Source organism: Notamacropus eugenii, chromosome 3 (assembly GCF_028372415.1).
Source record: "Notamacropus eugenii isolate mMacEug1 chromosome 3, mMacEug1.pri_v2, whole genome shotgun sequence".
Lineage (NCBI taxonomy): Eukaryota > Metazoa > Chordata > Mammalia > Diprotodontia > Macropodidae > Notamacropus > Notamacropus eugenii.
The window spans coordinates 470,259,206-470,284,447 of NC_092874.1; the positions used below are offsets into that span (position 1 = coordinate 470,259,206).

Sequence of the window (25,242 nt, forward strand, 5' to 3'; positions counted from 1 at the left end):
TGATCTCAGAAGAACCCCAATGATAGATGACCCAAAGACAGAGGCAAAACCATCCAGGGGAAGGTAGCTCAGACTTGTGGGTACTGCTAACGAAGTCTTAGGACAAATGGTGTAAAAGCTATTGCCAGGAAAACATGAGGGAGAAACATCCAGAGTAAGGCCTCCAGGAGGCAAAGGGGATCCTCCACAGAGACAGAAAACATGGATAAAAATTACCCAGAAAGAGGAAGCATGGAAGGAGCCCAGAGGACAGCAGTGCCCAAGTGGAGGAAATCTCAGATGCATGTAAGTCAGGCAACCTGAGATAACTTAGGCATCCATGGTACTGCAAAAGCCAAGCTGGAGAATCACCCATTCAGGGAATCAGATTAAATGGCCAAGGGAAGAAGGACGTGGGCCAAAAAACATGCAGATCGTTACAGCTAAACCCTTTATTATTTTATCATTCACCATAAAGATCTGTCAGATTAAACACTCCAAGTCAAGTCAAATCTTCTCAGATCCATCTTGCACAGTGACAGCAGATCATGAGGTTGTTTCCACAGATCCCTGATCTTAGTTGAGCACCCTCCCAATGCCTTTTCATCCCATATGGTTTTATTTCCATGCCTCTGACCCTCAGCACTCACTGGATCTGCTCTCTATCCCTCACTCTACATCAGAGGTGTCAATCACACAGCCCTCAATGCTCCCAAGTGCAACCAAACCAAATCAAAATGTAATTGGGAAATATCTAACAGTAAGTAAAAAGACAAACAGAAACCAGATGACATTTTCAGATGCAGTCACTAGTGTGCCCCTCCTTCTGTACAGAGTGGCTGGGTTGGACCCCACTACTCATGGGCCCCAGGCTTACATCCTTGAAGAAGATCCACTGGGTTAGCACTTACACATATTAACAATTCTAAAAACTGAGAAAGCAACAAAAATAGATGAGCATCACCATCTCTTAACGAAGCTCAACACACACACAACTTTGCCAAGTTCCGTTATTTCTGAGACACACGCTCAGGAGGTCAATTAAATTACCTTTTACTTTCAATCTTGAAGGAAGCAATTTAGCCTCTTAAAAGTTTAAAAGAAACACAGGCCGTATTGTTCTTTCATTTGAAACCTTTTTCCAATAATACTTAGACGTTTTGCTCTCATGCACTTTCATACTTTAATTTCCTTTTACAACGGTTAGAATGTTGGCGAACAAAAATACCCCAAAATAAAGAACCACCTTATATTCGTATGGGGTTTTGCAAAGTGCTTTCATATCTATAAAGATCCAAGTATTTTTAGTCTCAGGCTCTTAAAAAATGTCTTCCAGTCAATCAGTGGTCAACATCATCCAGCAACACAGTAGGAGAAGCCAAGGGCTTTGCTTTGACAACACCACCCTCCAAGACCCTCCCATCCCCACCAAGTAGGGTGTTTTCACTTTCCTCTCATGGCCAGAAGTCCTTCCTCCTCACACTCCACACCCTACCACCCTGGAGGAAGCTAAGATAATGATTGCTGAGTTAGGGATTTCTGAAAATTGAGGGAAACAGAAAAGGTGAGACAGAACTGTGGAAAAGCCCACACCAAAAAAAATGGAAAGAAGAGGTTCCTGAGCACCAAACAGGAGAGCACTGACTTCCACTTGCACCACCACGTCACCTGGTGCCTGACAAGGGAAGGCTGACACCTGGAAAGTAGGACTGTCTTGAGCCAGCATTAGACTGACTTCCTCTTTAGACAAGATCACTCTATTGGAAAAACCAGAGAATTTTAGGGATACAGTAAACCTCAACTTCTGCCCAAAACAACTAGAGAAAGCCTCTTATTCTGATCCTGGGAATCAGATACTGGGATATGGGCCAGACAATGGTCTAACTGGGGGATTCTGAACTGATCAAAGGAGTGGTTCAAAGAGCTGTCGTTAAAGGTTGAGGTCCACTCGGAGGAAGGTCTTCAAGCTCCCACAAGTCTAGTCCTTGGCCCTATACTGCTGGACATTTTTATTAATGACTTGGAGGAAGGTATCAATGGGATGCCTGTCATACACACAAAGGCCACAAAGCGTACAGGGAGGAGCAACATAGCAGCGATGGTCAGAAGCCACAAAGATCCTCAGAGGATGGACTGATGGTCTCACTCTAGTGAGAAGAACTTTAAGAGGGATAAGAATTCTCAACATATTGGCTTCAAAATATCAGTGGTACAATTCCAAGGCAACAGAGGTACAGCCAGGGGCAGGGATGGGACAGGATCTGGGCCTTCATTACAGAGAGAGGATGCTCAGTCTAACCAATGCAGGCTGGTACCTAGAGAACCATTTCTTTGAAAAAGGTCTTGGCATTTTCATGAATGCTGGTGAGCAAAGAGTGCACCACAGACCCCCATAACCAAAGTCAATGCACTCTGAATCAAGACACTCTGTTCCGTTGAATGCTGCCTGGTAAGAACACATGTGAACTGCGTTCAGCTCTTGATACACTATTTATAGGAAAGTCATTGTACAACTGAAGCACAGCCAAACTACCCTACAAGAAGGGACCAAAGGAATTACGGACAATGGGCTTGGAAAAAGAGTAGCCAAGCCAATGATAAATGTCTTAAAGGGCCAACATATGGAAGAAGTATTAAATTTAGACTCCAATGGGCAGAAGCAACAAGGTGGCACAGTGGGTAGAGTGCCAAGCCTAGAGTCAAGAAGACTCATCTTTCTGGGTTCAAATCTGACCTCAGACATTTCTTAGCTGTGTGACCCTGGACAAGTCACTTAACCCTGCCTGCCTCAGTTGCCTCATCTGCAAGGAGGATGGAAGGAAATGGCAAATCACCCTAATATTTTTGCTAAGAAAACCCCAAAAGGGGTCACAAAGAGTTAAAAACAACTGAAAAATGACTGAACAACTAAAGGACAGAACTATGAACTTCAAGTGGAAATACAAAGAGAGAGCTTTCATTTTAATGTAAGGAAAAACTCCCAAAACTCCCAGTTTTCCAAAAAGGGTAGAGGGCTGTGTGGAAGAGTGCACAGAGAAGAAGACCCAGGTTCAAATCCAGCCTTTGACAACACTACACTCATCAGTCCTGTGACTTAGCTCCTCAGTGCCCCAAGTCATATTCTAAGAGCCAAACTGCAGGGATTATGCTCAAATCAGAATGTCCTCTGTGTGATACCACAAGTCCAATCACAGAAAGGTGCATGATGCAGCCTCAGTGGGGAGGGGGTTGATTTCCTTCATCCATGGGAGACCCTCAGGGCTGGCTGCTAGACAGTGACCACATAGGTTCTGGAGCTCAGGGACTTAGCCACTAGCTGGATAATCTCTGGCCTCTCCCACTGGGATGTGAACTCTGGGGATGCAGGAACAGTATATTTGCCATTTTTTATCTAAACACTGAATAAATCCTTACTGACATCTCACCTTCTCTAAGTTTTGGCATCTTCCCCTAAAAAATGAAGGGATTAGATCAAGAAGTCAACATACATGGAGAAGATGTGGGGCAACTGGAACACCAATGCATTGTTGATGGAGTTGTGAAGTGACAACCATTTTGGAGAACAATTTGGAACTAAGACCAAAGGACTGTAAAACTGTGCATACTCTTTGATCCAGCAACAATCCCAAAGAGACCATAAAAATGTGGAAAGAACCCAGGTGTACAAAAATATTTATAGCAGCTTTTTTTGTGGTGGCAAAGAATTAGAAATTGAGGGGATGCCCATCAATTGGAGAATGACTAAACAAGTTGTGGTATATACATGGAATGGAATACTCTTGTTACATAAGAAATGGTGAGCAAGCGGACTTCAGAAAAACCTGAAAGAGTGACATGAACCGATGCTAAGTGAAGCGAGCAGAACCAGGAGAACATTGTGCACAGTAACAGCAACATTGTAACAGTAACAGCAACTTTGGTAGACTTTCCTCTTCTCAGCAATGCAATGATCAAAGACAATTCTAGAAGGCTGATGATGGAAAATGCTACCTACTTCCAAAGAAAGAACTAGGAAGTCTGAGTGCAGATCAAAGCAGAACATTTTCTCTTTTTTCTGTTTTTTTTTCCCTTTCTTATGGTTTTCCCCTTTTGTTCTGATTCTTCTTTCACAACATGACTAACGTGGGAATATGTTCAACATGACTGTACATGTATAACCTATATAAGATATATCTTATATCTCTGCTGTTTGCGACAGCAGAGAGGGAAGGGAGGAAAGACGAAAAATTTGGAACTCAAAATCTTATGAAAATGAATGCTGAATACTATTTTTACATGTAATTAGAAAAAATAAAATATTAAATGGGGGGAAACGAAATCAACATACACTTGTAAAGGGCCTACTGTGTGCTGAGCACTGTGCTGTGTCTAAAAAGATGTACAACTGAGATAACAGAGAGTGTCTTCCTAGATGAAGTTTATTATAGCTTAGGAAGTAGCCTTTCAAATCATCACTCGGATCCTTTCTATCTCTAAAATCTGTAATTTGATCTTGGAATCAATAGGAAAAGAGATTGAATTAACCCATGTCCAAAGAGGTAGGGCAATGGGGAGGGGGCGGGGTTTGAGGGTTTCCCATGACAATATATTTCAAGAATGAATCTGAAAAAACTATGATTCTTTAAATTATAGTACTATTTAAATGTTAGCAGTAGATCAAGGTGATTTATTCTTTTCTAATAAGCAAAATGTTTAATTAACCTAAACAAGGGATAGTTTGGGACAGAAAGTCCTGCCTCTGGAGTCACAGGACTTGAGTTCAAATCCTGCCCCGGAGGTTGTGTATTGATTTTTAATATATCATGTCTTATATACATTTAGAAAATGCTTGTCAGAACAAATCAAGCCCACCACATGTCACCATCCCCTGACAACAAGAGTTTTCACTAGAGAATTCACAGGTTCCACAGCCAACCTCATGCAAGAAAAGTGTTTGGAGGTTTTCTGTTGTGTGGTTTTAAACATCCCTGAGAGATCACCAACATCCTTCCTGCCCATCCCCCCATGGATATATGACCACTGTTGATAGTAGCCAAGAAAGCATTTCACCCCTGAATTTCTGCAGCAGAGGTTCTGGGAAGACTGGGTAATGCAAGACCCCTCTTAATAACCTTCCCCCAGGAACTGAATTTTTACACAACTTAACATGTAGGAAGACGACACACAAGAGTAATATTGTTTAGTAGGTCCTACAGCAGGAATTTTACAAAGGAATGGTGTGCACTTGAAAAATCCAGCATGGGGCAAGAACCAGGCACATTATACTCTCGATGGTCAAAGTCCTCTAAGGCTCCAGAAATTTAACTTAGAAATAAGGGGGAGAAAGTTGCCAACACAACACAAGCACTTACAACGAATAGTGACCCAGAAACAGAAGCCTGGGCTCTGCTTAGCTTTCTCCTCTCAGAGGCATCAGCCCCATCTGTCAGTGAGCCAAGACCTGATGGAGGGTGGTTCATGAGTGCACAAAGAGCTCACAACACCCTCTTAGCCAATTCCCCTTCCCCAAAAAGGAGCATTAATCTGTTATCAGCACTAACGTGCCCACATAAAGGCTGACTGTGTTCTGCCTGTACATTCACCCAAACACAGCATATTGATTCGATCTTTGGATGAAAATCAAAGGCTCCAGATGGCCCAGGGGGGAATCTAGACTTTCAGAGATGCTATGTGCCCACTGATAGGTTTCTCCAGTAGTTAAGACACAAGCCCAACACTTCAGACAATTAGACGTTACTCTGGACTACGAAGGATTGGATTATCTAACGCTGCCACATGATTCGATGGATGGCGGCTCACTGGGTCTTCAGTTGGCTATTTTCTTTGGCAGACCTCAGAACCCCAGGAATTCATGAATTTTTATTTATGTGACAATATAATCCCATACAAGCTTATGGTAGTCAGTTCATTATTTTTAAAAATATTCCTCAAATCTGGTATTTATTATTTGCAAAAATCTCTTCATCTTGTGGCGGCATGGCAAGGTCAAAAGAAAATCAGTCTGTGAGTCGGCAGCCGACATGGGGCTGAGCTTCGGCTCCGGGGCCAGTCTTGCAACTTCTCCAGAGCTCAATAGTTCAGAGTTCAATAAGAGCAACTGCAAAATGTCATCTAAGGACCCTTCTGGCCCTCATGCCCATGACTCTGTCTGGATAACTGAGGTGCAAACACACTGACTCGCCCTTATATTGTATTTCCATTCCATAATTTGTATCCCCACTAACCCTAAGGGAAAAAAATTCAAGTTTCTGATGAAAAAATCACATTCTGATTTAGAGAAATGAGAGCATTAAAAGGATGAAAGTGAAAAAAACTGGCTTTTCTCAAATCTACAAAAAAAGGAAAATAGAAAGTAGGTGCAATAAGTTAAATAATAAGATCATTTTTTAATTTTTAATATGGAAAAACCAGATTTTAGCCACCAAGCGATGGATTTTTCTGGCCAAGACAACTTGGGAAATCCATCCCCTGAGGCAAAGACCAACATGTCAATAAAGGTCACTCTGGCATCATCACCAGACTCTAGCAACCACGTCATGGAGGCCTGTCCATTTTGTTAGACAGTTTCAACAAAAGAGTTTGATCACTTTGAAAAACAGTTTCTGAACCAGAGTGTGACCATCACCTAGGATTTCTCCCCTTCCCCCGTCACTGCCTGTTGTGGCAGAGGGGAAAGTAGATGAATGCAACGATGAGCTAGGCTTACCCAAGGTGGACGGCTCATAGTGGAGACTTCTGAATGGAGAAGGAAATGGCCAGCCACTCCAGTATCTTTGCCAAGAAAACCCCCTAGAAGGGCCCTGCGTGCTATGGTCCATAGGGTCATGACAAGTTGGACGTGACTGAACAACAGCAGTCATCTAATATTAACCCAAACATTCATCAGGCATCTACTCTATACAAGACCCTGTGCTACTGGGGCAAACAGCACATGTTAACTCCTGCCCTGCCAGTGGTTCAAGTCTGATGAGGGGACAAGCTAACACAGAAAGGACTCTACTATGAGATAAAACAGAGGGTAAGAGAAACACTGACTTTTCTTATGAAGAGAGGGAATGTGTTCAAGTGGACAAGCAATGGCAGAAAGGATCTGAGTTCAGATCCTTGCAGGGTCCTGGTGAGCCCTGGGACCTTGGGTAACTCACTTACCTGGCCCTTGATTTGCTCATCTGTAAAATCCATCAGACCAGGAGCTAAGCCACAGAACTCCTAAGGTCTTTGCTAGTCCTGAAGTTAGACAATTTAAGCTCTGAAGGATCGTGTCTGGCTAGAGGCCCATCATCTGAATCAGGCCTCGACAGAGGGGCCAAATTTTAGAGCATAATCAGTGCGGTCTGGCTAGAGCACAGCAGGGATGGTAACAAAGAAGGGTGGGGAGGTGGAATGGAAATAGAACATGGTGCACCTGGCTCCAAAGCCCAGCTTGAGTCATGACTAGTAGGTAGGCAATGGGAACCATCAAGGAAGAGAGAGCAGAAAAGAAGGGGACATCCAGAACAGTGAAAAGAGGGTGGCTTATTCATTTATTCTGATAAACCTGCCTCTCTCTGCATCACATCACTGATCTACTATTCAATGGTCAGTCTCTGTAAGCTCCGAAGATCCCAGAACTAGGAAACTTTAACCCAACAACGGTAGAGACACAGAATCTTCAATCTAGGAGGAGGCCCAGAAATCCTTTCATCTGCCCGTTTCATTTCACTAACAGGATAACGGGACCCAGGCAGACCGTATGACCTGTCAGAGCCACAGAGGAATCAAGTGCCAGGACCACCTCCCACCACAGGGGAAGAAGGGTGGAAAGACCATTCCAAATTAGTTTTAGGTATTAACTATGAATATGTAAAAAAAAGTCATATTCCCACTGGCAGCTGGTAGCACAGCAGGTAGAGCACAAGTCTGGAGGCAGGAAGACTTGAGGTCAAATCCAGCACTTACTAGCTGTGTGACCCTGGGCCAGTCATTTCACTTCTGCTTGCCTGAGTTTCCTCATCTATAATGAGGATAATAATAGCACCTCTCTTCCAGGGTTGTTGGAGGATCAAACGAGATAACTGTTAGGTACCTGGCACACAGTAAGGCTACAGAAACATCAGCTATCAGTGACTATGAAGACATGGAGAGCAGGGAAAGTGCTAAGATTTTTAAAATATGTAAATGTGATTATCAATACTAAAAAGGGTGACTTGTCTTAGATTGGAACACTTGATAAAATTATAAATAATTAGTCCCTATAACAGAAAAACTATTTGGCACTGGACTCTAAATGTGCTGCTCTTTGGGGGAGTGGGGGTGGGAAATGCCAATATACTTCTCACCACTGCTCTGACCATCAGATGAAGGTCAAGGGGAGGAGAGGAGGAAGGAAAAACTAGAAGCGTCTACACCAGGGAGTCATTCTTAACCTCTGTGATGTCTGGAACCCCCTGGGCAATGTGCTGTAGCATGTGCTGAAGCCCTTTCTCAGAAGAATGAGTTTAGACATATAAAATCAAAAGCACAGGATTTTAAAAGTAACACACCACATGAAATGTAGCTTTCAAAATGTATTTTTACACCAAGATCACAGACCCAGGTTAAGATTCCCTGCTCTTGACAATGCCAACTGACAAAACCCATGAGCTGTAAAACAAAGGGCAGACCCTAATAGGGCAAACACTGGCCCAGAGAACTGACTGGCTTTTGAGGGAAAAGTTTAGAAAAAGGATATGTTGGTATTAGTTTTATCAAGGTGGCAGCTTAGTATGGTGGACTGAGGACTGACCCTGAAGACAGGAAGCTGAGAGACCCTGGTGGAGTCACTTCCAGCGCCTCAGGCTCTACCCTAAGACCGCCCATTTCAGACAAGTTTTCCATCCACATCAATGAGAGGAGTTTCCCAGCCAAGAACTCCTTCCATTGATGAAATCAAAACAAGAGGCCTCAGCCAAAACCAGAAACTCAAAGAGGCAGAACAGGGCTGGTCAGCAGAAGGGGAAGCAGAACTGTGAGCTCCCGGACCCAAGGAAAGCCCCAAGATGGTCCTGGATGGAAAAGCCAACACTGACCCAGCCCTGGGGGAAGAGGGGAAGGGAGAGGCAGATAGGAAGCTCACCACTGGGAAATATAATTAGGCTGGCCTGCCTGCCTGGTCCTCCCCTCCCCTCAGTCCCTTCTTCCTCTGACTGGTGGGCCTGGCCAGGGACTCCAGGGCCTCACACAGCTTCTCCCCATTAACTACCCACTATACTGCTTGGAGACTTCTTGGGACCTTTCCAACATGCCCCCTCCCCTTCACCCCAACCTTTTTCAGCACCACAAGGACTACTTTTCCTTGAGGGCAGGGACTCTCCTAATCTTTATCTGTATTTGAATACCCAGCACTTAGCACAGAGCTGGGGCATAGCAGGCATTTAGTAAATGTCCACTAATGTTTATTAAATGTCTGCTGCGTTAATAACAGACAACTGACTAGATAGGTAGATATTAACGCACGCACATAGATGTGGGTACCTATGTTCATGTCCACACACATATATTTCTCATATATATATATGAATATATAGCTTTAATCTTAAAAAGAAAGCTAATATCTACAACTGAGGTGTTAAACTTGCAGAAGAGGCCAGCAAAACTCCTGAGTGATTGTCTGAACCATATTAAAATGTAAATCTAAAAAAGTTTAAAACCATGTCCACAATTAACCCAAACCTTGCACCCACAAGTTCTGACTTAAAAAGTGAAGTAAAGAATAACCATGAATTGAGGCGGCTGGTGAAATCAGGCAGGAAGCTGCTGCCCGCTGCCTGGGGCTGGGTCGTCTCCACCTCCGTGGTATTTCCCACAATGGGGGGGCTGGAGCAGAATGTGATAGACACCTCCCACTGAACTGAAAGTTGAAACAAATGTCAGAAAAGGCAGGGGAAAATGACTGAGGCCATTAAAAATATAAAGAAGGAAACTAATAAAACTCAGAAAAATAAAATTAAAATGTCTAAAGGAAGGAACATAAATGAAAGGGAGAAAATCATATAACAGTAAAGAATTTGCAATACGGCCCCACACAACTCCAATTTCCCATCAGGCATCACTGGATCATGAAATGAATTCAGTAGGAAGACAGAGCACGTGAGATATGGGGGGGAAGGAAACAATTTGAAGGGCAATGAAAAGGGGGATGAGGATCCCACTGGCCTAGACTGATGGCCATACTATTCCTGGTAAAAAACAAAACGAGCCACATGCAGCCAGAACTGTGCTCTGACGTTTGTTGTCCAGATGATGGCAGCATCTGATGGTCACATGGACTCTTCTGCAGTGAAAAGAAAGAGAAAGGGAGGGAGGGAGGGAGGGAGAGGGAAAGAGAGAGAAAGACAGAAAGAGCAGGGTTTATAGCATTTTCAAAGATAAGGCCACCTCTGGTCTCTGGGGGGCTGCTGCCCTCTAGCCCATGTGCTGCACAGAGAGGGTCATCGGTTGTTTGGTTTGGTTTCTTAAGTTTGACCCAAATAACATATGATGACTGAAAACATTTGAATCATATCATAAAAAGATGGCGCCTAAATGCAGATCGAAGCATACTGTTCTCTTTTTTTTCTGTTTTTTGTGGCTTTTCCCTTTTGTTCTGTTTCTTCTTTTCACAACATGTTAAATGTGGAAAGATCTTCTCATAATTGCAAACACAGAACCTACATGAGATTGCTTTACATCTTGGGGAGGGGGAAGGGGACAGGAGGGAGAAATCTGAAACTCAAAATCTTGTAAAAAATGAATGTGAAAACTATCTTTACATGTAACTGGGAAAAATAAAATATTATTTACAAAAAGAGTAAGAGATGAATTCAAACTTGGTAACACCAGAAAGTCAGTTTTTATTAAGCAGAGGATATTAATTTTGGCCGTCCTTCAGCGATCTCTAAATTCAGTACCTCAGGAATCTCAAATAGCTATTTTCTCATTAGGAATTATGGTATGATGAAAAATCAAATCTTCTAAGCTTTATAACAGAAACACACACAAAATCCCCCTCAGAACATCCTCACCACCAGATCTGTCAGCCTCCAACGAGGCCTTTTAGCTTGTGATTTGTTCAGCTTCTGTGATAAAACACTCAGCAATCTACAACCAAAAATAAAAGCCCACATGCATCAATACGAGTACAAAAAACTGAATAAAAACAAAAAACCCACTTGAATCAACGGATCATTCTCGAACTCACCACTGTGGCTCGTCCCTCCATCATTACAAACTGCAATCAAGCCAAGGGCTTTCATCCTCTCACCTGCATTCTTCCACTAACCCTCTGAAAGAACCCACAACTTACATTCTGCAGACCTGAGAAACACTGGTGGCTGTCACTCGCTAAGTCCTGCTCACCTCCTTTGCCTATCCCACACTTCCTCAATGATGTTCCACAGGTCACTCTAGCACTGGAAGAACCCCACCAAAATGCCAAGGCACAGCCTGGGTGGACATCTGTGAGCGAAAGGCCATAGGGTGTGGTGGACAGACCTCTAACAGCAGCTCAGACTGGACCGAGGTTCACCTGTCCCAAAGTGCTTTCAATAGCTTATATCTTTTGATTTTCATGATGGTGAGGTCATGCCTGGCATTGCTTCCATGATTTCTGACTCATCCATATGCACCGGGCCCCTCCCCAACCCCAAAGGAAATGTAAGATCCCTAAGAGCACACATTGCTTTTTGTTGTTCTGGTCTTTGTCTTACTCCTGGCACAAAGTTCAGGGCCGGCACATGGTGGGTGCTTGGTATATGTTAAGTGAATATAGGAATTTCACTTGTATGGACCTTTCCCACAGTCTTTGAGAGCTTTTGTGGCTGAAAAATTTATCCCTTTGTAGCAAACCTGGGGAGCCCTCCCTGGGATGTTCAAGAGGCTGAACCTCCAGTGAAAGGTACACAACATTGGCCTGCCTGTTGTTCCATGTTCAGGTCACTCTGTCTCCTGACTTTGAGGCCTGGCACTGGCTGCCCAGACGGGCCTGGATGGCTCTCCCTCCTCACCATCCGCTCACTTCCTTCCAGACTCACTCAAATGCTACCTTTACAACAGCCCTTCACAGTCTCCCCCAGCACCAGAGCCTTCTCTTTGAGATTAACATACACACATACACACATTTATAAATGTCTGTTTATAGATACTTATGGTATAATATATGCACTTATACATCCCTACCAATATACATACATACACACATGTATATAACATATGCACACTTATACATGTCTGTTTATGCCTGCGTATACAAACACATATGTATGTGCAAAACATATGCACATTTATGCATGTTTATATACACATGTATGTATCCTATCTGCACATTCATAAGCATCTGCATGCACATGTGTATGCATGTTGTGTGTCTGTGGTTGTTTATACAGTGTCCCCAGAACTAGAAGGTGAGCTCCCTGGGATCAGGGATGACATCTGTGCCTTTCTTGGCGTCCCTGGGGCTTACATAGCACAGTGTCTGGTACATGGTAGGTGTTAAGGGACAGCTTATCTGGAGTGCCTCTGGTCGAGCCCTCCAGAGCACAGGTTCCCCTCTCTGTCACAGGGCCTTCAGAGGTCATTTCCATTTTCTAATCAGAGACCTCCTGGATGGGGAAGAGGCGACATCCCTTCCAAGACCATTCCTCTGATCTCAGCCCCTTCTCTGCAGTTTCTGGACTGGGGCCTTGTAGACTACACACCGCTACCCTCTAGTGGCAGCCAGGCCACAGGACATGGCAGTGCCCTAGGGCTGCCCACACTGTCCTAGGGATGCTTCCCTGGCTCTCCGATGGCAGGACCCCCTTATCTAGAGGCTCAGCCGGCTCACAGTTAGAAGGTCAGAGGGACTCAGACTGGCCATGAGGCTGGGATTCTAAACCAAGCATCCCATCTCCCCATACCCCCTTTCCGGAGCTGAAGACAGGTTGGAGCTCTGACCCACCAACGATGCCCAAGTATTTACTAAGCACTTCGCTCCAAGTTCTGGGCTTGGGGAAACAAGGACCAAACCTAAGGCCTCAGCATCCTCAGCGGGCAGCAGCAAAGCAGACGGTCAGGGTTCCTTCAAAGCCACTCCCACGAACAAAAGTCGGCTTGTGTCTGACGTTGCCCCTTCCACAGCACCAGAGAGAACTGTACTCACTGGGCTGCTCAGAGAAGTGGAGGCTGTCACAGGGGAAGAGGCAGTCACAGGGCCTAGCTTCCCTGGAGCTGAGGAGGGGGCTCAGGGTCTAAAGGGAGGTGTTTATCATGGCCCAAGCCCAGGTCCTCTATTCCTTCAGATGACTGCCTGTCCTGGGGGGAACCACTTTGTGTGTCTGTGAAAGGTTCTTTCTTTGTCTTCCATCTCTGATGCAGCAAATGGCCAGTTAGGCCAAGGGCACACATGCATGCGCACATACACACACACGCTCACAGTTGCTGAGAAACCTGCACCCCCTTCTGCCTCTGACAGCATCGTTACCATTAGCACAGCCATGAGGCCAACCCTGGCCCTGATGCTCCCTACATCAGTACAACTTGGCTATGCGAGAAGGGAAGCCAGAGAGTAGCTGTGAGACTCTTAAGAGCATTTTAAAGCTCTAAACATTTGCAAGAAAGTTGAACAGAAATTGTGACGTGCTTTTAACTTAGTAATCTGGATATAACACGAAGTTGTGAAATGTTCACTCCAATGGCTGGACTTTGTTTCATTCAAACAACCACTTCCAAAGAACAGAAAAGGAAAATAAAGTAATAACTATAAAAAACCCCACAATTTGGGACAGATTTTGTTATGGTATCAGAAGAGATTGAGTATGGCTACTTAAAGATCAGTCTAAAGGGAAGGCGTCTGTGTGTGCCAGAGTCGATCTGCCTCATTCCCTGGCCTGGGCAGCTGGTCACTTTCAGCTGGACTTGCTTTGTGCTTGGCATTTAAAACAACAGACAAACCTACGGTACCTTTCACGCCACCAAAGGGTCCATATGTCATGTTGCAGGCAACACGCTGCAGGTTATGTTCGTACATAAGCTTGATCTGGTACTGGTTCCCATGTTCCACATTACCTAGAGTTCCTACAAAAACAGAAAAGCATGATTTTGTATTTAGATTTAAGGTGAATGATTGCTCTCACTTCCTGACCTGTATCGGAGACCTTCATTTCCTGAATTCTGGGAATTGCCCTCAATAGCACAGCATGACCCCGGTCAAAGAGAATGGGTCCTGACAGTTCCGCTCTTATTGGACTGGGCCTGGTCTGCATGACTGTTGGGTAGAAAGCCCACCTGGGACCCCTCCTCAGGACAGGACAGGTCCCAAAGGGGACGGTTGATTCCCCAAATACTTTCAGCTTCAGTTATAAAAGAAACCAAGTTCATTTTCCTTGGAGTAACTGGAGTCATTAGGAAACCATGAACACACAGACACACAAAGGACCTGAGACCCAAACCCCCCACTTCCTTTCAAATGATGCTCTTTTCCCATCCCACCGTGGACACACCTCAGCCCCCTATGAAGTCTGTTCTAATTTAGTGGATAAAATACATCCGCTTCCCCCCGTGAACCAAAGGAGCCCAGGAAATCCAAGCCACCCTGCCAAAGAGATTCTCCTTCAAACAAAAGAAAGACCACATGATGAAGTCACAATAAACAAGAATATTTAAAGCATAAAACTCCGTCTCTAATAGCGTATTCCCTGAGCTCACGTTATTAAAATGAGGCTTGGCTCATTGGCTTCAACAACCATTCATTAAGTGCCTCCTATGTGCCAGCATTATGATGGGTACTAAGGAATCACTACCTGCCCACAGGAAGCTTCCATTCCACAGGGGAAAAAAACACACATAGAGTTCAGTAAACAAATGATACCCAAAAGACAGAAGAGGGGAGGGGAGGGACAGGAGGAGAACTGAGAATGCAACATGGGGAGGACTTGGGAAGCACTTGGTACAGGTCACGGATCCAGCAGACAAAAGAGCACCTCCGAAGTACAGACACCTGGGGAAAGATCCTGAGTTCAGCTCAGAGCACTGCCCCGCAGGTGCTGGGGTGACCAGGGAGAGGCCCTGGGGCAGCAGGAGGCAGTGTCCAGAAGCCAGGCCCAAGGATGGAGCCTTGGGGAACACCTGCACATACCTGGAAAGAGGCCATCAGAGCAGTTTTATTTAACTCCTTTCACAGTAAGCATATTGTAGGCCACATATATATATATATGGTGGTTGGGACATGTATTCTCAGGCAAAATAAAACACATCCACCAACTAGACAGATCAAACAAAAACCCTATCAATCGAACAGAAATGAATAAAACGTTCCATGATTAGACAGGCTGACATTCCAACACTACCAATGAGGTAAAATCCTCAGGGTCACCCTTCTGGGGCATGGTAAGATTAGAAAGCTTTCCTGGTCCTGCTGACTCAGCAATGCTGAAAATAAAATCAGTTTAGGTATACCCAGAACACTTAGACTAAAAAGCCCCCAAACAGCACAACGGATAGCTTAATTACTATATATGCATGACTCAGCAAAATACTACCCCAAACTTGCAAAAACACAGAACAGAAAGGGCAAGACCCTGACCACTGTCTCAGCAGCTGCCTGGCAGCTAGCAAGCGCATCAGGACCAGAAGACCATCAAAGCTAAGGCAGCCACATCCTGACCTGAGAAAGTTTGTCCCACACATTTGTCTGTCCCTGTTGGAAAGGGGATGGGGGGAAGAGAAAGAAAACACACACATTTTTTTAACGCAAATAAAATCTCTGATTTGGTCAAAGTGAAAAATATATTCTGAAAAAACAGCTTTTTGTTGGGGGGGAAGACGTCATAAATCTAAAGTCTAAATCATAAGTAAATCACAAATCATAAGCCTAAAATAACCCTAACATAGTGAAGCTGAGCTCACAGGCTCTGGTGTTAGCTGCCACTGGTGATGGAAGTGGAGGGCACTATGTAAATGCCAGCCATGCCTATTATTACAGATGAGGAAATGGGGATTGGCAAAGTTAAGTGACTTACCCACAGTCACACAGCTAGTAACTGTCTGAGGCAGGATTCAAATTCAGGTTTTCCTGACTCCAAGTCCAATGCTCTCTATCCATTGTGCTACAACCTCACTTCTGTGGCAACTGTTTACAAATCCTGGTATTGCCCAGATGTCTATTAAAAACCTAGGGACCAATTGGAGTGTATCCAAGAACCAAGACAAAATTCACCAATACATGCAGAGATATGTAGAAGAAAATTTTGGCTCAGAAAAGCACAAGGCCAAAGCCAGAGATGATGCCAAGGCTTGGAGAAGTGAAAGGAGGCATGCACATCAAGAGTGAGGGGCACCTCCAGGCACTTGGCTCTGGTAATGGCCTCCCAAACACTGGGGAGAAGAGGTTCCCCAGGGGCCTGACTTGGGGTTCCCTGGGCACACTCAAGAGCTAGCAGATCAAGAGCACCCATTGGTGCTCTCACAGGAGCAGAGGCAGAAGCCACAGGCCAGCAGGTGAGCCCAAGGCTCCCTGAAAAGGTCTGGAGAGTTCTGAAATCTTCTTCTGCCAAAGGATCCACAGGCTTCACTAGAACGCTAGAAGGGTCCAGGACACAACCCAAGTAAGGAACTGCTGCCGGAGGAAATCCCTTTCCCCACACCTAGAAAGGTTCTGGAGACACAGACCAAAATAAGGCTGTCTCTCCTGGTACTCAAGGTGTATCATTCTATCAAAAGCACAGCAAATCCATAAATAACTACACCCAGAATTTCTACCCAACTAGGTCACTGGAGAAGGGGAGTCTTTGAGCTAGGTATGATTCTCTCAAAGAAAGAGGCAGATGTGAAAAGGGAAGTGGACAATGAAAAGGGACAGAGATGGAGAATCACCCAAGAGATGGGCTAGACCAGAGGGCCAGGGGGTGCAGGGACAGAGTCAGGATGATCTTCTGGGACACTGGCCAAGTCACTTCATCACTCTCAGCCTCCATTTCATCTGTAAAATGGGGATGATACTAGCACCTACCTCAAAGGGTTGTTGTGATGATCAACTGGGAGAACATGTGTAAAGCATTCTGCAATTCTCAAAGCATCATAGAAATGCTGGTGATTATTACTAGCAGGAAGAGAAGGCATATATCTGGAAAGGTGGGGTGAAGCCAGCTTCATAGCTGATCTCAGAGGTGACAGGGAGAACAGGGGTGACGTGCTCCAACCTGTGCTTTGACAAGACCCCTAAGCCAGCTCCGTGAATAGCAGCCTGGAGCCAGGAGAGCCTTGACAAGGCTCCGGCCACAGCACTGGCTGAACCAGCGTGATGGCTGTGCAAGGGCAGAGAAGGGCTAGGACATAAAAGGTACCCTCCTGAATGGTGGCGCAGGCCAATGAGCTGATACACTAAAGCGTCTGGCAGGCCTGATGGTGCTCCATGAAGATGGGGTCTTATTGGTGATTATAACGGTCACCTATTGGCACTGGAAACGTCCTGGTCATTCAGAGGCAGTTCCCATGATCCACTGCTGCAGAGGGACCAGCCAGACCCCCTCTCATGACCCTGAGGAGCTTTGCCCAGGGCTTTCTGTTCAATCAGCCCAGACAAAGGGGTGATTTCCAAAGTGAGAAATGCAGACTGCATGCAGCAGCCACTAGAGGGCACCCTTGGCTTACCCACGAAGGGAAATGAAATTGACCAAAGCATGCTGATGCCAGGACACTGATGGGTCACAGACATGCATGTGCCCGAGCTCAATGGAAGCCTGTAGGAAGAATGTCCCTCTGCAGAACGCATTGCTAAGAACAAAAACGGCCAATTACCTAGGCTCAGGGCACCAGATGCTCCAGGGGGCGACCACAATGGCTGCGTGCGCCACTCTCCTCCAGGCCTGGCCCCAAATGAGATGCAGGCCACCCCAGGGAGCACAGCCAGAGCCCACACACACACAGAAAGGACGCAGCCATGGGAGGCCGGCCCCTGAATAGGCGCCCCGGGGAGCTCACTGTCCAGCACTGCAATCTGGGGCAGATGGGATAAATGGACAGGGAGCGGTTCCCAGAGCTGAATGGGAGGGGGGTAGGCACAGGGCTCTGGAGGGAGCTGTGGGGTGCTTTTAATGACCCCAGGCCTCTGCCAGGAATAATGGCCCACCTCTTTGTAAAGAGCCCTCCCGCTCTTCAAGCACTCTCTAAATGCCAGTCATTATAGCCACTAACATTGTAATAGCAGTGTCCTGCCCATGCCGACGTCTGGCGGTGATCAATGCACGATCGAGTGCCTACCACATCGCAGGTGCAGTGCCGGACACAGAATACACAAAGACAGGGCTGGAGCGGGCCTCGCTGGGGGGTCTGCAGATGGAGATGGGGAGACAAAGGAGAGTCTAAAGAAAAACACTTCAGGATTCCCAGGCGGCCACGTGCTGCACATCCATTCCCAAGGGCTAGCCCAGAAACATGCACACCGTGTCTACAGACCTGGGGGGGTGGGGGGCATAGGTAGCACTGCAGGCCCAAACGGTCTGGTCCTGTGCTGCCCACCCCCCAGGCCATAATGCCACACATAGCTGGGGTCTGGGATGCTCATCTGATGGAGTCATTTCAAAAGGCTTTGGTTTGGGGCGAGGAAGGGAAAGAACAGTGACACGTGTGTGCATGAGTATCTATACACGCATGTCTATGGATGAAGATACATGTATATTCGTGTATGCACACACATGTGTGCTCTACATGAATGGAATCTGTATCCCTAAATACACACACAATCCCAGGGCTCAGAGACTGAGCCTGAGTAAGGCCCGTCCAAGGTATAGCTAGAACACAGTGGAGCTCCAGCTGCCATCTGGCAGCGCCCGGACTCTGTGGGGCTCAATGGTCAGAACACCGGGACTGCAATCACAAAGACCTGAGTTCAAATCCAGACTCAAATACTTCTGGCTGTGTGATCCTGGGTCAGTCACTTAGCCACTGTTTGACTCAGTTTCCTCATCCATAAAATGGAGATGATAAAAGCACCTACCTCACCTTCCCCTCTCCCCTTCTCCTGGCCCAGGTCAGCAACATCAACCTCTCTCCTCCTCTGTCTCTGCCTCTCTCTCCCTCTCTCCTCTCTGCTTCTGTCTCTGTGTGTGTCTCTCTCTCCCTCTCCTCTCTCTCTCTGCCTCTCCCTCACTCTCTCTCTCTCTCTTCTTGTCTCTTTCTCCTTCCATCCCCCATCCCTCTGTCTCTCCTTATCTCTGTCTTTGACTCTTTCTTTCTCCCCCTCTGTCCCTCCTTTGTCTCTCTCTCTCCCCCTCCCTCCCTTCCCCTCTCTGTCTCTACCTGTCTTTCTGTCTCTCTTTCTTTCCCTCTTTTTGTCTCTTTCCCTCTTTCTTCTCCTTCTCTCTGTTCCTCTTTTCCTCTCTCTGTTTTGTCTGTCTTTCTGATTCTGTCTCTCTTTCCCTCCCTCCTTTCCATCTGTCTCTGTTTTTTTGTCTCTCTCTCCCTCCTTCCCTCCCTCTCCCCCTCTATTTCTATCTCTCTCTTCTTTCCCTCTTTTTGTCCCTCTCTCTCTCTCTCTCTCTCTCTCTCTCTCTCTCTCTCTCTCTCTCACACACACACACACACACACACACACACACACACACACACACACACACACCCTCAGCTTTTCCCTCTCTATTGGTCCTTTCCCTACCCTTCAGGCATGCCCAAGTTTCCCTCAACCTTAAAAAACATCACTGAGGAGAGACCCAGAGAAGTCAGTCAAAAGCTAGTAAGTGCCACTGGCAGGATATGAACCCAGGTCCTCCTGGCCCATGGTCAGTGCTCTACCCACTGCACCACACTGACAGGCAACCATTTTCAAACCAATTCCTTCATTCATCAGCATTGTCTCAGTGCTTCCTATAAGCCAAGACCAACATTCAATGTCGGGTCCCCAAAGACAATAAGTGGACATCCCTGTCCTGTCCTCGAGGCAGTGAAAACACTCGCTCACAGAAAATTAAGACAAACTCTTCTCAGAATTTGAGTCGCTTCCAGGAAGGGGGGGGGCTTCTGGGTAGGGGCATTGGGCCAAGCTCCCACTGGGGAAGAAGTCGAGGATCCTGGGGCCCAGGGGAGAGCAGCTCAGCCAACGGGGCTGAACCCAGCCACCGTGCAGCAGAGCCATGGGAAATCAGCCTATGCCGAGTCCGAATGTCAGCCTGAACATGTACCACATTATTGGTTTAGCAGAGACAAAGCAACACCTGGCAGACTTTAATAACGATGCTGATGGCTCCCCTCTCTAGAGCCCTCTGGGGCTGGCAAAGCACTTTACAGCCATAATCCGGCTGATCCTCCCAGCAACCCTGTGAAGGAGGTGCTGTGATGAGTCCCTATTTTACTGACAGGAAGCTGAGGCCAGAGAGACTGAGGAGCCCAGAGCCACAGGGCTAGGATGCCTCTGGGGTAGAGTCCAAACCCAGGTTTCTGGACTCAAAGTAGAGAAACAGAAATATGCCAGATACAGAGATCTGACCAACGTTTTCAACGAGGAATTAAGGCAAAGTCAGACTAACGTCCAAATTTAACAACAAACAGTCTTTCTTTCAACACATGCAACACATAGAACCGATCTCAAAGTGCTTACTGTCTTAGGGGAAAGGGACAGAGGGAGGGGGAGGGAGGGAGAAAATTTTGACCTCAAAATTTTTTTAAATGAATGTTAAAAATTGTCTTTACATGTAATTAAAAATGCTATTTAAAAAGAAAAAAAGACACAGGCAGGGTACTCTGAGAGCTAAAAATGTCATGTCCCAGGGAGTTTAGAAAGAAGAAGACTCTCGAGGAATCTCCAGGGCACTTGCTGAACCACAGCGTAGTTTTCACTTCTCCCTAAAAGGTCTCACAGCAAAGGTTCTTAATTCTCAAAAACCACAGAGGCCAGAGAAAGCTCCTTCTCTTTTTCCTCTGTCAGATTCCCTGCTATGGCATCCCCCGGGAGGCTCTGGCTGCCACTGGTCAGGGAGAGGCCTCAGCACAGAATCTTGGGAATTCTTCAGCTTCCTCCTGCCCCCGCCATCATTCCATAAGCCAGGGATAAGTGCCTCTCCAGACCTTCACTTTGTGCCCCCCTATTCAGAACCTGACTAGCATCCCCTGTATCCCAAGCACCAGAAATCCAAGCCTCCATTGAAAGCCCCAGAAGGAAGGAAACTAGAAATTACCCACAAAGACTGGAAAGCCACGTTTCCTCATCTGAACAATGGGGACCTACTTCACAAAGCTGTTTGGAGCAGATGAGGTGCTACAAGTAAAACCCAAAACATCAAGGCCCAGGAAGCTATTATCATCCTCTTCTGAATCCTCAAACCATGGAAAAGGCAGACAAAATGCCTCAAGGTTAATGGAAAAGAGGCAGACGCATGAGCACAAAGGCCACCTGAAAGCTTTCAACCCAATGTTCCTGGCTGAGCGCTCAGCAATGCCACTGTCTGAGAAGCACCTAAGTGCAGAGCGCAAGGAGCCCAGCCTCCAGAAATCTCCTTAATCAAGAAACAGAGCCCTGAGAGGTTCCGAGGAGCTGCAGCCAGATTGTCAAGAGAGTGCTTCTTACCTGAGACAGAGTAGACACAAAGCTTTCTGGGGTGAAGCACGGCCAAGTGCAGCAGCTCTGTCCCCCTGTCAAAGACACAAAGGAGCATGAGGCAGGTGCCAGGACTATCAGCCAGAACATACAGGGGTCAAAGACGGGCCAAAGCAGCCCCCAGTGCAGTGGGGGACTAGGGGAACTGTCCACTCACAAAAGGACTGGAACTGAAAAATAAATGTAAAATTACTCATGTCATCACAGACACATGTATCCACAACACACACATACACCACACAAACACCATACATGCACACGCACATGTATATGCCACATGTGTACACCACACATGCACATACGCACATTACATACATGCACGTGCCACATGTGTGCATACATGCACACCACACATACATACACACCACATATGCACGTAGCATGCAAACACCACACAGATGCATACATGTACACCGCACATATACACCATACATGTGCACACACCACAAACACCATACACATGCACATGCACAGCACACACTACAGACCACACATGCATACCACACACACACACACACATACCAAAAACACTCATGCACACACATGCGTACACACCACACAACCACACCCACAAACACCACACCCACGCCCCATACGCACACCACACACACAATCACACACACCACAGACACTCATACACACACCATCACATACACCACATGCACACACACACACCACACAAACACAATCACACACCCTCCTCCTTGGCCTGTTATCCCCACAAGCTGTTGTCGCAGGCCTCTCCTCTCTTCTCCTGAAGGTTTCTGGAAGGGCAGCTGCTTCTCATCTCCATGCCCTGACTCTCCACCCCCTTTGCTCCCCACAATCTCTCAGCTGGGCTCTGGAGATCATGGTAGCTGCCATGGACCCAACTGCCCCTCTGGGAGATCCTCCCCCATGTCCAGATGCAGCCCAGCCTCCCTCTTCCTGCCTCTCTGACTTCACATGGACACCTGGCCAGCAGCTAAAGCTCAACGTGTGCAAGGCAAAAGTCTTTATGTGTCCACCCTCTCCACTCTGCTATTTCTCATTGGCACCACCACCCCACCTTCAGGCCTCTCCCCCATCTTCTGCATCCAACCCCTGCTCAGGTCCTTCTCACCTCTCCCTGTTGATACCCTCTGCCCTTCTCAAGCTCAGCTTCATGCCTCCTCCTTCATGAATTGTTCCCTGATGCCTGGTTGGCCAAAGGGACATTCCCCACCTTCTCAGGGCCTCCCACAGCTTTCTGTCTGGACCTTTCCGGTGCCCTGGCACATCCCTCCTGGCATTTTGACAATTGGTGCCTATGTCAGAGCCTGGAAACCCTCTGAAATAAGAGGGTCACTTCCACTTCCTGAGGCAGTGTGGTGGACACAGAAGGCACTTTTTCAAATGCTAACAAAGCTGAATAACAAACACAAGCCCACTGAGGAGGCCCCTCAGATTCCATCACCTCCATTTTGCCCAGGAGAAACAGATGGGGTCCATGTTTTTCCCCATGGGTCTCATCTTTCCTTTTCACTCTCATTTTCGTCCTCTCACAGAGTGTAATTAGACTACACCACATTTTGGACAAGCCAGATTTTTTTTTTGGAGGGGAAGGAATTTGGCCATTAGAAGAAACAGCAGATTCAATTCCCCAGTAGCTTGTTGCAGCGCCTGAACTCCAACCAATTCCTCAGAGCTAAGCAGCTCTGGGAAGACAATATACATTTGTCACTTTGACACCTGGAAAGAGAGCACCCAGGACTGGTCTGAGTTTTCCTTCAGCTCAGAAACAAAATGGTTCTGGTAAGAGAGGATATATAGCTTCATTTTTCTTCCTTTTTAATGGGTTTTCTCACCCCAAATACATATGCATGACAAATGCCCACAGAGAATGCACACTTAACAGAATCCATGTGCTCCAGAGACCAAAGAATAATCACACCTAAGGAAATAAAATTTTTTAAATCATATATTTACAAGAAAAATGACCATTCTCCAAAATAACTACACCATGCAAGAGAAGCCATACCAAACTCATGCTGGGCCCCACTGGGGGCTGCTGCCATGGCCCAGCCCTGAAGGGCAGACTTACAGACAGAGGGCATCCTTCAGGATAGAAAGCAGTCGATTTTAAAATCCCACACTTAGAAGCTAACAAGTGATGACCACTGGTCAGTGACACCTAATTACTTCTTTAACTCTGCCTTTTCCTGGAGCTTTGGGTGATTTATACACAGTTCCAGGCAAATTGGGTGGTAGCTGCCTGGAAGGTCTAATTTATTAAGCCCATGGAGTCATACAATAATTCCCACAGAATGAGGCTCCTTAAGCAGGGTGCAACTGGACCAAGAGCACCAAGGAAAGTGTTTGGATTCATAAACAGCACGTAACTTTCAGGCACAGACACTTTAGAAAAGTGACAGAGTCAGTCTTAAGCGAAGCAAAAGCTTTAATTACCATAATTAAGATACTAATCACTGTAATTTTTGTCAACTATACTTACGAAACAAATTTTCCCACTTCCACTTGGAGGATCGGATCTCGTAAATGAACCTCAAGGAGTAAATCTTCAGCCTGTGCTCCATCTCCTATTTTTACTGGGTTTGGGGAGAAGATCCTTAGGTAACCTGTGTAACTGCCCACAACTATTTTATCTGAGGAAAGAGGAAGAAATGTGGAGAAGACACCATCAACAAAACCACCGTAGAAAGCTAACTTCCTGCATGTGTATATGTGCTAAGTATAAGTCAAAGCCTTGCTTCCTTTGTAAATAAGACACTATCAGGAGCAAATACATGGAAATGACATTCTTGGCCATTAATATGTATATTAATGTGTCATTAATCATTAGTCACTAATGTGTATATTAATAACAAGAAATTAATATGTATTGTCAATTAGTCACGTCTAACTCTTCATGACCCCATTTGGGGTTTTCTTAGCAGAGATACTGGAGAAGTCTGCCATTTCCTTTTCCAGCTCATTCTACAGATGAGGAAACAGGCAAACAAGGTTAAGTTACATGCCCAGGGTCACACAGTTAGTAAGGATCTGAAGCTGCATTTGAAGTCAAGTCCCCCTGATTCCTAGGTTGGTGCTCTATCCACTGTACCACCCCAACTGCCCTTCTTAGTAACAGACTGCTTCTCAAAAAGAGCTGTGAATCACCAATATGTTATCCTTGCTTCCATTAATTTGGGGGTGACCACAACATGAGCTCTCAGCCCAATGGCAGTGAATTCAAAATCTGTTTGCCTCTTTATTCAATATTCATGCCCCAAAACAAAAGGATGTTAGTCAAAATCTAAACTGCTCAGAAGGAAGATCCCTTAGAGCTCTAAATGTGGGTAGTATCGTGCATTTTCCATTTATGTAGACACTTGGAAATGGGATAAAAGGTCCTCCAAAGACCTGAAATAGGTCATCTTCCCTGTTTTCCTGAACTTCAACTACCACAAAATAAAACCAAAAGCAGAGAGATCCCAGAGATGCCATGCCATGTGGAGACTTCTTCCCATCCACAAACACAAATAATTCCAGGTTGCCAACCCATCTAGCAGTGCTGGCACTGCCATCTCCTCAGAGCTAGGCAGCTGCTATTCAAAAGCAGGGGTTTAGGATCCAAACCTACAGAAATGCAACATCAGTGGCAAGGTTTGTAGGGCACCTTCCTCCAAACCCCGGGAGCCAGACTGAACAAGCACCACGATCCCCCACTGGCGGACGAAGAAACA

At 46.1% G+C, this 25,242-nt stretch overlaps 1 protein-coding gene across 6 annotated transcripts in view; it reads right to left on the bottom strand.

Moving 5' to 3' along the window:
• BBS9 (Bardet-Biedl syndrome 9) overlaps positions 1-25,242 on the bottom strand; it is a 655,958-nt gene that overhangs the window by 608,772 nt on the left and 21,944 nt on the right. For all 6 annotated transcript variants that reach the window (XR_011964809.1, XM_072598867.1, XM_072598868.1 and 3 more), the window contains exons 3-5: positions 24,012-24,162; positions 21,509-21,573; positions 13,915-14,028 (exon numbers count right to left, since the gene is read on the bottom strand). Coding sequence is in view for 5 of the 6 variants with exons in the window: in XM_072598867.1 (XP_072454968.1) it covers positions 13,915-14,028; positions 21,509-21,573; positions 24,012-24,162 (330 nt within the window). In the remaining variant the exon portion in view is untranslated. The remainder of the gene's footprint in view (positions 1-13,914; positions 14,029-21,508; positions 21,574-24,011; positions 24,163-25,242) is intronic.